Genomic DNA, 12,179 nt, shown 5'->3' on the forward strand with positions numbered 1-12,179 from the left:
AAACTCATAAGTAAAAGAAAAACTAAAAGATAACGATAAGCTATGTGACTTATTATCCTGTCACAATGCTCCCTTCTTCAGACCATCTTTGTCCCCAAAGATGAAAACCTTGACAGCATGTAGTTCAAAAGATATTGAGGTCGTAGATTCAAACAGTGCCATCCCAGCAGTAATAGGTACTTGGTCTGGAGGGGTCTCCTTCCAATGGATAAAGATGCTGGATATAACAATGTTGTAACCGTGAACCTTCTTCATATCAAGAGTGACTTCAATTTCAAGTGTCTTGGCGTTGCTTATCTCCATAATAAGGTAATGTGGCAGAGCTTTGGTAAAACCAAGTGGCTGGAACACAGCTTTGTGCCTCAACAATAAATGACCAGAAGAACTCAAAATTTTCAGAACATTGTTACATAAACACATCACAAAAAACCTGCAGAACATCATCATATAAAGCCATCGGTTTGGATCTTCTGTTGACTATCATAAGAGCTCCTTAATCTCATGTAGATGATGAGAAACAACCAGCACAGCATCGCCATCTTGATGCAAAGAAAGAACTTGTCTTTTTCCGCCATGTCCACAATCTTAGAAACCAGACACTGAAAGCTTGATAAGACTGTTCTGGATGATACTATTTCCACTGCACAAGGAACTCAAAGAAGCTACAATTTTGGCTCTGTTTTGTTAAGAGATTAGAGACATAAGCGATTAAGCAAACAGTTTTGGATCCTTGATCAGCAATGCTTCAGTACTCATCTCCACTTTCTTTTTGCTCAAAAATATCAAAAATCTCCATTTGTGCTTTAAGTAGAACTTCATACCAGCAAAAGTATATTGTCTCAGGCCTGCATCTAGCAGTCGCCTACTGCTTGGCAGAACTGGTTCCAGAACGTTCAGTAACGAGTTAATGTCTAACGCTGCCTTCTCCAATGACATGAAATTCTCTATATTTTTCAGTGAACTCTTCTCATCAAGCTTTATCATCACTGAACACACCAACTCACTGCATTCAAGAAAAACTCCAACTTCAAAAGCAGTAGTTACTATCTCTTGCCAACAAGCATCCATATCTCCAAAAGGCGTTAAGAACAACACGTCACTGTTCTTATCTTTGCTGGTTCTGATCTATGTGGTCGTTGTTGCACCACCTGCACCTAAAACAGAGCTTCCATTTATCATGGTCAGTCAATACTCCACCGGGTTCCCACATTCGTTTATTCCAAAAAGAGACAAGTTGTAATACCTCTTCTGGCCCACATTCATCTTCTTGTTTGTCTTTCACATAAAGAGTGTTGTTACTTCTTTTTTCCCAAGGTCTTGAACTCTTCTAGATCAAGAAGAGAAGATACCTCAAGGGAAATATTTTCTTTCTCTGTCCATTGCAAATTTTGTTTAGCTAATGGGATGCATATCGCCGTGATTTTCTTTGAATAAATACCATGAGCCTTTAAAGTTAAATCATAACAGATGTACTTGTCTAAGCAGCTCAACAAATTTGGCTTGGCTAGAAGACCACCTGGCTCCCATACACGTGTATCCTCTTGAGACTACTTGCCCACCATGTGTTCTCTCTTTTCCCCCAAGAAAGAAACTCATATTTTCTTTTTTATCATCTTTGTTTTGATCTTCTTTCTATCCTGCAACATCAAAGATCAGCAAATCTGAAGTGAAACTCGCCAATGATTCAGATAACGAGTCTGGTTTCATCACAGTTTCGGTTACAAACTCATCAGATACAACGGAGCTTTCTTCAACCTTGGGGTTGTCGTCACTTCCAGTCACGATGGGTTGGTCGTCACTTTCGACCATGATGATCTCCACCCCCCTTTGTGCTTCAGATCATGATGACCAAGTGTGTCTCTCTCTTCGCAAAATATACACAACCCATTTTCCATTCTCTCGTATATCTCATCACATGAGTACTTCAGAGGGATAGGACGTTTTCTTTTTCTTGTTTTGGGTGTGAGACTTGATAATGACGAAGGTTTGGTTTTCTCTGCAGCAGTTGTAGTTTTTGGTGAGATTGGTGGCGTCATTGGGGGTAATTGACAGGTTTTGGTTGGAATCTTGACGTTGAATCGATGAAATCATGTCCTTGGGGAGGAGTTTGGATAACATCACATCAATCTTTGCAATTATTCTATTGAAATCCTCTCGCGAGGCTTCGATGGGTTGTTTTTGCAGCTGGGTCGTGAACGCTTCTGCTTGTTGCTTTGACGGCATGATTTGCATTCCTCCAACTCGCTGGTACACCATAGTTTCATATCCGGAGATCATTGGATCTGATACCGCTGAGATGTGAAACTTGATAGGATAGATCCCAAACTAGAAATCCTACTATGGATTCGAAAAACCCGTAGACAAAGATTTAGAAGATGATCACGAAGTAGAAGGATCAACTCTGAATTCGTAAGCATAGCTCTTGTATAAGGTATTGCTTGGTTACTTAATAATTTTATTGATTGTATGCTAAAACCTTTGCCGTAAGGCTACATTATATAGAAAAAGAATGATTAAACCTAATTAAGAAAAGGAAAGATAAACTCATTAGTAAAAAGATAACTAAAAGATAACAACGAATAAGCTATGTGACTTATCCTGTCACTAGAGATGGCAAAATGAAAGCTTGCCCGCGGGCCTGGCCCATAAAAACCCAATGCGGGACGGGATTGGGCACAGATTTTATGGTCCGTTTGTTAGCGGGCCTCGCGGGTTATGCCCGCAATGGTATTGGATCGAAGTGGGTTGGGCCGAAGCGGGACGCGGGACAATTGGGTGGCCCGCTTGAATTTTCTCATTTCGTCTCTTTGGTAACACCGGCAAGAGCTTAGAGCAAACCGGAGATGATTATGGTGATTCTCATTTCCTCCAAATGGTGAACCTAAACTCATTTACTTCAGTTGTGTCTCTTCCAGTTCGCTTTCAATCAAAGAATCATCTTTTCTTTTCAAGCTTTGCAATGTTGACCAGAACTCATTCACTTTCTTTGTTACTTATCGTAGGGAAATTTTTTTTTTTTTTTTTTTGAAGTGAGTGTGAGTGGAGACACGAAATTCTACACAAAACTTGTTTTTTTATTGTTGTTTTTTTTCTGGAATAATCATTAGCTACGTGATGTAAAGCTTTTGTCTTGCTTTGGGACTTGATGGTAGCATAAGCTTTTACTATTAGTTACAAAAGCTTGCGGTTCCTATTGAATTTACTTAGTGATGCCAAGAATAATCTTTTTTTTTTTAACTTGTGTATATATATATATCAACATGATTGTAGTAGGACAAGTTGCTGTTTCTGGAGAACACCAATGGGTACAGTGTCTTATGCTACAAACGAGAGTCGAGACAATATTTGTAACTTAATGGAAATGATCTACCTGATAACTTATTGCTGTCTCTTCTTCTTGCAGGTTCACAAGACCGGTCAAGCTTTGAAGATATGGGCCCGCGGGCCGACCCGCATACCCGCTGCTATAGTGCGAGTCGGGATTGGTCATAGGGTTCAGGGCCCGCGCCCCGCAGCGGTACGACCCGCAAAGACCCAACTGAAAATGGTATCACAGCGGGACGGGACAAATAGGTTGCGGGTGAACCCAACTGCCATCTCTACCTGTCACAATTGCCAAATCGCCATTAAAGAAATCCAATTCTACAATTCAATTCTTAAAAAGAAAATGACTAAAACCTGAAGAACAATCCAGTTATCGCATTTAAGGAAGTAAGATCAACGGCAAAGCCTTGATAAGATTCCGGTTTTTGCCGTCTCCTGGCAGGCTTAAACATTTGGTACGCATTAGGGTGTTCATGTCGGTTCTTTCGGGTCAGTCTTACTCACAAAGTGTTGACTTCCTCTATTTCCTTTTCTCTTCTTCAAGGTATTTGGTGTTATCTACGTATCATCAACACAAGAACCAAAAAGAAAAACATACAAATGAACTTTATGCTTATGTTTGATTCCATATGTAATCACCCAAAAAATCCGGTGAATGACGTTTCCAAAAGGAGGTTTTAAGCAAATAGTGTAAGGATCTGACAATGCAAGCTGTGTATACCCTATACATTAGTGTTACACTTCAAGGGTTTCGTGTTGATAGCAGAACAATGAGGTTTGTTGAATTCAAGCGAATCTTGGCTTTGGGTTGAGCTCTATGTCAATGCTTGTAGGTGTCTTTGGGGTTGAAGAAACGGCGCCAAACTTATGGACCAGGATTTTGAAACATGGCATCAACACAACGTATAGCGCAATAAAGAAAAATGGAGTTGCTACAAGCCACCCTAGTAACTGAAACAACCAATAAACCAGAGGAAGTAAAAATAAAAGACGGACAATTTACAAGATCATACGGTTAGGCTAGGGACTGGAACAAAGCGGATTCGCGATTTGAACCACTCAGCTAAGAGTAAAGAGAGTCTTATTGTAGATACTTACCGCATTACCAATGCTTAAAAAGACTTCCTGGGAGGCTTGGCCAGTGAAAACCTTCTTAAGGGCATCTGATGTCAAAGGAAAATGAGGACCACCGGTGACTTTTTCACCAAGTCGTAGGAAAGGCACCACCAGACTTCAACAAGAAAGACGTGAGATCCAAAGTCAAGAAGAGAATTTACGATATAAAATATGCAAAAATTAAAACGTTTCTCAGCGAAGATTAAAAGGATGCGTGTATAGGCATAAAGTTTTACGCTAGTTCTACAGGAGTGGCAATGATGTTAGCCAACATGACGGTTGGAGCATGACAAGCAGATCCAAGAAATGCAATAGCTACTCCACATAGAAACACAGGAACACCTGTTTCGAAACCAAAAAGTCATTCCCAATAAGAAACATTGCAATCTCAAAAGGTAACAAAAGCTAGAGGAGACATAAACGCACCGCAAATTGGAAATATTCCCAAGGTAATGCCGAGTGCTGCGGAGAAAGCAAGCTGCTTAGGCTCAGTACCTCTACAGAAAGGAAACAAAAAAAAACTCAGAGAAAGAGAAATGCTGAGAAGATTACAGTTAAGACATGATGAGGATGAATGTTCTGTCTTTACTGTAGAAACCAACATAGTTCAGGTTTTAAGACAAAACGATCAATGAATAGCAAATGAGATCTGTCTGATCCCATTTCTCATGTATCGAGAAGCAGAATCAGAGCAACCAACTAGTACTACTTTCAGATCCTTCCTAGATGGAGATATGATCATAGTATGATTGGAAAGGCGTAGAGAGAGAGAGAGAGAGAGAGAGAGAGAGAGAGAGAGAGAGAGAAGACAAACCTACGCAAGATCTGGAGAAGAGGATCGGTGATTTTCTTATTGAACCATGCTTTCACTCTACCTTTCGATGAACCCATCACCATTCTACCAAAATCTGAACGAAAGCTTCCCCAAGAGAGATAGAGATAGAGATAGGGAGATGAACGTCGAATACGGAACCAGTTCAAGTTGGGTATTTCCAGAAGCGGGTAATCGGGTCTACATTGACCTTGAAATCGGGTCTTGGCCCAGAAAATTAATTAAAGGAAAAAGTTAAATATATTCAATCGAACCGACTGATATGAAACCGCAGAACTGGCACTTGGAAATACCTTGATAAATCGATTACTAACTGAAACTTACTAGACTGACTATATATGGTTTCCTGATTTATGGATCTATTAATAATGTAGGGCAAATCTCCAAAATAGCACATTTCTAAGTTTATATCAAAAAAATAGAACTCAAAAACTAAAATGACCAAAATAACACATTTTTAAATTTATCCTTTGAAAATAAATTTTTTTTTATTTTTCAAAATTTGAAATCTTATCCCCAAAACCTCATTTCTCAACTCTAAACCCTAAACACTAAACTCTAAACCCTAAACCCTAAACCCTAAACCATAATCCCTAAACCCTAAACTCTAAACCCTAAACCCTAAACCCTAAACCCTAAACCCTAAACCCTAAAATCTAAACCCTAAAATCTAAACCATAAACCCTAAACTCTAAACTCTAAACCCTAAACCCTAAACCCTAAACCCCACCCCTTAACTCTAAACCCTAAGTTTGTGACTTTTGATAAAACATTAAGTGCTATTTTTGTGACTTTTGACCTTGAGTGCTAGTTTGGGAACATAAACTTGATTTAGTGCTATTTTTGTCTTTTTCTCATTAATGTATTGTATTGCATTTAATTTTGACAAAAAATAGATATTTATATGAAATTTGCTAATCTAATCTAACGATACTAAAAGTTGGATATACTCAATAGAGAAGGTATCCACGTCATTAAAAAAATTATCCAATGAGAATGCACAATTCCTTTTAAATCTGTCATGTCATTTGTCACTGAATCGGACTAAGTATATTGGGCTGTATTGTATTTCATGCGGCCAATTCACAGACAAAGCCATCTCTACGCCCAAACAAAATATCAGACCAAACACGCTAATCGAGTTCTTCACTAACTTCACTTCGTCTTCGTCTTCCCAAAAACTAAAAACCTTATCGTCTTTGTGTCTCACCGTTACTTTGTAGTTAAGTCCATCCAGGTCCTTCAATCAATTTTCTTCTTCGTCATTCCTTTAATCCTCATTGATTTGATCGTTCTAACTTCCTATGTTCCTCCTATATAAATACCTCTTCCGACTCTTTCCTTTACGCTCATTCAACGAAATCCATAAATATCTCTTCAGAGAACTATTTTTGGTCAAAAATAGTTCTGATCCGGTGTGTTTTCTCTGATCATCAAACATCCACCCTAAACGCCGCTGCTTCTCACTAGCTGACTGCTCGAATCATCGTATGTATTCCGTTACTCTGCCCTGTGCGTGTAGCTTAATTTCTCTTTAATTGTAATTGATGTAAAAGTTTTAGTTAAGACCATAAGATGGTAAACGTTTCGAAACTGTAAGTTTCTGAGAATATTGTATCGTATAAGTCGGTAGATTGCATTTTTTTGGATTCCTTGATAAGATCAAAGCCTTTAAATGGTGATTGATTCATAAGCTTTGTGTTAGAAACTGGTAAGTCACTAACTTAGGTGTGATCTGTTGGTAACACCAAATGGAAAACTCTCACTTGAAGACAGCACAAGATCAAGTTCCTAAAGGTGGCTACTCGATTATTCTCAAGCCTGAGGATAGTAGCAGTGCAGCTTGGTTCATTACAAGAACTGTTGAAAGGTATATTACCATATACATTGTCTTTAAATGGGACTTTAAATGGGACTTTTTGTGGTTTGATACTTGATCACCTGGACTGAAATCGAGACTCTTTTTCTTCTTTGTTGTACCTAGGTTTTGTTCCTGAGCAACCCAGATGTCGTAGAACGTGTTTACACTATGGGAACTGAGATAACGAACATGACTTAAATAAACTGTGTCCAGAACAATTGGGCAGTAAATGTAGTAAGTAAGCTTTGGTTTTTATATATACTCTTTTGTTGAATTGAAAGTTTTAACGTTGGAATGTATCAGCAAGTGGATGATGATCAAACTTATCAGAGAGTACAAAAGGTATGCTATAATGATGCCGACAGTTTTTTTAATTCGAATTACTAAGATTTTGTTTGCCCCTTGGCCCTTGATCTTAAAATTTAACCAATATTTGAGAATATGGATTAGGTACCAGGCCATTACTACTGCTCAACGAGAAGAAAGTTATTGCCCTTCACAAGTTTACTTAGAACCAAAATGGTTTCTGGAATTGAAGGGGTTTTCTTTTCAACTTTTTCTCTGTAGGAAACAATTAACTCCATCTTCTTCCATCTTTGACAGCCTAATTCTTATCCAACGCAAGCAAATCGGTCTACCGCATCAGATGAGAACTCTAAGTATACCCCTTTGCATGGAAAATATTTCGTTTCTGTTTGTTTAAGAAAGAGAGTAGTTAAGCAACTGACTGATAATGTGGAATTGTTTATCAGAGTTCAAGTCATAATAGTTATGTAGACGTGAATGACAGTGTTGCATATAACAAGATTTGTCAAAGACAGTTCTTTCATTGTTTTGTAACCAATAAGCTCATATATCCAGCTGTTTCAAGTTTGAAAAAGTCGTTATTTTTGAATGTCGGAGCTTCGTCTAAGTTTATGCTTCTTTCAATAGTATTCTTTAAACAGCTATGAGCCATTCATTGATAATTTATCATAATGTAAGTGTTCTCCAACATCTGTATATCAATATATGTGTGTATGTGCTTGTGATCAGCATGTTGCTATGATTGTACTCTTTTTCTACCACTTGAATCAACCAACCGAAACAAGTTTAACCAAGTCCTGCTTTTAGCGTATTAGAGTTTTGGCTTAGTGTTTGGAGATATGAGAGTCTCTTTTTTTTTTTTTTGAACACATGAGAGTCTCTTCTTTCTATGTGTATTAATGTATATTCTGTGGTATTTTATTGCTTTTTCTTTCAGTCATGTATATATAAATTAAATTAGTTATATGTAGAAGAAACAACAGAGGATTGTTCCAACATTATGAAGAACACCAAAACTCAAGGTTCTATGAAAGTGACACATTATCCTCTATTAGCAAAACACCACGAATTCCGTCAATGAATATAATCATTTTGCTTTTTTCATAAGATATTAACATCAATTATTCGTAAGTCACAAGTGCTTTTTTTTTTCTTTTAGGTCACAAGTTATTCCTAAAAAGATAGAAAAATCTAAAGATTGAAGAGAAGATGCAGCAGAGAGATATGGAGAAGCTGGCAAACAAAAGAGAGATGTCAGGTTTGAAGTACAAAAGTACCTTCCAGAATATGAATTAGATTTGATGGACAAATGCAAATGGTAATTTATCACCAAGCTACCTATATGAAATTGTCAAAGCTCTCTTTGAATCTTAGCTTGGGCTGGAGAAGGTAAATCAGTTTTACTGGACAATTTATTTTAAAGTTTTTGCTTCCACATTGAAGACTCTCCAGCTTACATAAGGAATAATATGTTTGTCGTGCCGTGTGTTGGAAAAAAAAATATCTCTCTCTCATCTAATGTGCCTTAATTGATATGATGTACAAGGTAAATGACAGAATTGTGCAGTTGGGATTAGCCAAGAAAATCAAGAATGGGACGTCAAAAATTGTTCTTGAGAAAGTAAAAGAGGCGAGGGCTGCTGCATTATATGCTCTTAAGGAGCACATGCCATGGACGTCCAAACTTTAACACGGTAAAGACATAGAAAAATCAGGTGCTGCCTTGGCCGTATCATCAGATGTTAACTTGACCGATCCAATTCCTAATTTTCATCCTACATGAGCAATAAGCAAAAATAGACAAACAAAAAAAGAAGAAATTACAAAAGATAGTGATGATGACTACAATGTGTGTGTATATATGTTTGTGTAAAATTATTTCTTGAAATTAATTTCAGATTTATTTAGAAATCGCATGGGTTGTGGACATGTTAAGTAACAACTAAATTTAGTTTGGCCTTCCAAATCAAGTGAACACTAATTTATGAAGTTATTTATAGTTAAATAACAGCTAAATACAACAGTTTCTAAGTTTATGAAAAGAGTAGCCCAACAAATTAGATTGTATCCTATGATATATAAAAAACTATTTTATAATACATTTACAACCAAAAGGGAAAAAATAAAAGCCAGTAGTAAACAAAAAAAAAGAACGTATATTTAACAAGTGATGAGGAGGAGGACGATGCCAAGAAAGAAGAGTATAGGTTCCTCACTTTTTTTCTTAAAACGGTAATATATTAATTTGAAAACATCCCAAGAAGGGCGCTGGAACAGAACCTCCAGTTTGTCATCCAAGAAACAATGGACTACAAAAATAGATTAGGCTTATCACTACATACAAAGAGAAGCTAAGAGAAAGATACATCGGAAGGGAAAAATTTAAGGTTCAGAAGGTCCGTATAACAGACCCTCATCCTCACCAGAGATCACCTGCCAAGGACGCCGAGTTTACCGAAGTCAACCCAGCCACTGCAATTCCACTTTCTCTCGAACCAATGCCGACACACAGATGTTGAGTCAACGCAGCACTCCTTTCTTCAATCCAATAAGTATAGACACCGGAGTACAAGACCAACCATAATGTTGAGGGGAACCGCCATCCTCTGACCAGTCAGTCTCTTCCCGTAGAGTTCTAACTCAGCCGAATCAAGAAGGTCGCCTCCGATAATCAACCAAAGGCCTCTTCTTTGTCAAAATAAGATTCCTCACTTAATAAGCAGGAGTGAGGAAGTGAGGGATCTTATTTTCTGGCAAAGAAGCTTAACTTATTTCCGAAGAAAAAAAAATCAGGTTTTTAAAAGAAATCTGATTTTTTCTTTGGTTTGGTTTTGTTTATGTCCTATTTTCATTTGTATTGTGTGCTCATGACCTATGCCCCGGTTTGGAAGACAATACTCTTTTGTAGTTTTGGTAATATTTTGACTTCACTTATCCCTGATCATAAGATAGTTTGGTTTGTCATAAAAAGTAACAGATTTAAATCATGGGTTATTTTAATCAAAAACCATGTTAACTAATTTCATTTACATTATTTCTGCTGAGATTTTATCAACGCCATTTAACAAATTTTCTAGAGATTTTTTATTTTCTTGGTCACTTATAATTTATAAAACATTTTCAATATGTATATCAAACCAAGTTTGCCTAGCTGTAAACTTAGTTAGACCAATGAACTTAAGTCTTCGATTGAACTAAAAAAAGTAAGAAACCAATTAATATGTTGGTTTGTACATCCTTTTAAGGACATAAGACCTATAAATGTGAACTCAGTAATTCTAAAACCATAACAATGGTTAAATCATTTGTAAATTTATCAATTATTTTACATAAAAATGACCGAATTAAAATAGATTCTGAACATTACTAGATTTTAATAACTGCCGGTCCATTTTTTTGACCAACTATATACAGTTTCCAATGTAAAAAAGAACACAACAAATTGTGAGTTTTAACCATTTGAATTCATTGAAAAACCAATAAATACATAAAATGAATAGATTTTTTTCTATTATTTTGTAATTTCTGATAGATTCTAATGTACATTTATAAATACAAATTTTAAGTTATAAATTATAAAACTATAGAAGAAAAACCAAAAAAACTATAGAAGAAAACCCGGGCGTAGCCCGGAAGAATCTCTAGTATATATAAAGAAGGGTTTCCTTCACTCCTAGGCCATCCACATCAGATTCCACGTCACTAAGTCGGACTCTGTGGTGGCGACAGGTGTCACAGTCAATCAATACTCAATGTTTCATTTATTCTTGAGTTTAATGGGTTTTATGTGTCTACTATAGCCTAAATACATCTTCCCCAAAAAGCTGTATATGAAACCTAGGAAAAGTGGCCGCTGTGCAACAATTCCTGTTCAGTCAACTGTCAATAAAAATCCAACGGTTTTATCGGTGACGAACGATTCCGATCAATGTTAGTAGGAAGCCATCGTTTTGGCGAATAGACTTTTTTAATCCGGCGCCGTTACGGAAATTAACTTGGGTTCATGCATCTTCATTAACATATTCGCATTAATACCTATTCTCCACTTCTCACACAATCTCACATTCAATGAATCCATTCATTCATTCTTTTGTGTTAATCCTCCATTATAAATATGAAATTTTTCTTCCAACAAAATCATCAGTTCATTTTTTTAGTAAACAACACAAAAAGGTGATGAAAAGAAATTTATTAAGTCCATGATTGTGCTTAACGGTTTGTGACAGAAAAGTGATAAAAACAGAAGAAAGGAGATGAGAAACAAAATAAACAGAGAAGAAGAAAAATGAGAAAGACGATAGAAGAGGGGAGATAAATTTGTTTTTTGTCAGCATTTTCCATTTATGGAAAAGCCCAAAGGCTATTACATGGTGAAGCAATATTAAAGCCCATCCAACCCGAATACAATTTAAAATTTAGCCCAATAACAAACCCAGTTTACAGATCGATAAAACGCGTCCACTTCATTGCACACGAGTTTCAAAGTTGCGACACGACCAATTAATTTTAATAATACTTATGTATCTTTGTTTAATTTCACGTATTAGGTTATTTCTGTTTTGGATTTTCGCAATTATGTGGGAACTTTAAGTTTGTTTCAGACTATATTTATTCAAGTTGATATTATAAAGTTTATTTTCATTCCGGTATAAGTTATTTTGTTTATAGACTACCATTTTCTATTTAAACACCCAAATCACTTTGTGTTTGGGACATTAACGGTGAGATTATATTTCAATA

General features: G+C 36.6%; 1 protein-coding gene and 1 long non-coding RNA gene across 6 annotated transcripts; one reads left to right on the top strand and one right to left on the bottom strand.

Moving 5' to 3' along the window:
• Window positions 1-3,909: 3,909 nt before the first annotated feature.
• LOC106407051 lies at window positions 3,910-5,580 on the bottom strand. The gene is made up of 5 exons (XM_013847830.3): window positions 5,255-5,580; window positions 4,867-4,937; window positions 4,677-4,782; window positions 4,423-4,555; window positions 3,910-4,275 (listed from the first exon to the last, which is right to left on the bottom strand). The coding sequence occupies exons 1-5, from the start codon at window positions 5,335-5,337 to the stop codon at window positions 4,111-4,113; spliced, it is 558 nt and encodes a 185-aa protein (XP_013703284.1). The 5' UTR covers window positions 5,338-5,580; the 3' UTR covers window positions 3,910-4,110.
• Window positions 5,581-6,196: 616 nt separating this feature from the next.
• LOC106409256 lies at window positions 6,197-9,352 on the top strand. 5 transcript variants are annotated; one of them, XR_007319895.1, is made up of 5 exons: window positions 6,197-6,760; window positions 7,045-7,142; window positions 7,257-7,792; window positions 8,599-8,828; window positions 8,986-9,352. It is a non-coding gene; the product is annotated as an uncharacterized LOC106409256 (long non-coding RNA). The 5 variants fall into 5 exon arrangements; XR_007319893.1 differs by having other exon boundaries at window positions 6,203-6,760; window positions 8,599-9,352; XR_001282004.3 differs by lacking the exons at window positions 8,599-8,828; window positions 8,986-9,352 and having other exon boundaries at window positions 6,203-6,760; window positions 7,257-7,475; window positions 7,584-8,233.
• Window positions 9,353-12,179: the final 2,827 nt, after the last annotated feature.

This window comes from Brassica napus, chromosome C2, assembly GCF_020379485.1.
Source record: "Brassica napus cultivar Da-Ae chromosome C2, Da-Ae, whole genome shotgun sequence".
In the NCBI taxonomy this organism is placed as follows: domain Eukaryota; kingdom Viridiplantae; phylum Streptophyta; class Magnoliopsida; order Brassicales; family Brassicaceae; genus Brassica; species Brassica napus.

Coding starts and splice junctions, on each gene's coding strand:
- LOC106407051 (XM_013847830.3), bottom strand. CDS start 5,337: ATGGTGATGGGTTCATCGAAAGGTAGAGTGAAAGCATGGTTCAATAAG. Junction 4,938..5,254: donor CTTCTCCAGATCTTGCGTAG/GTTTGTCTTCTC, acceptor TCCTTTCTGTAG/AGGTACTGAGCCTAAGCAGC. Junction 4,783..4,866: donor GGGAATATTTCCAATTTGCG/GTGCGTTTATGT, acceptor GTTTCGAAACAG/GTGTTCCTGTGTTTCTATGT.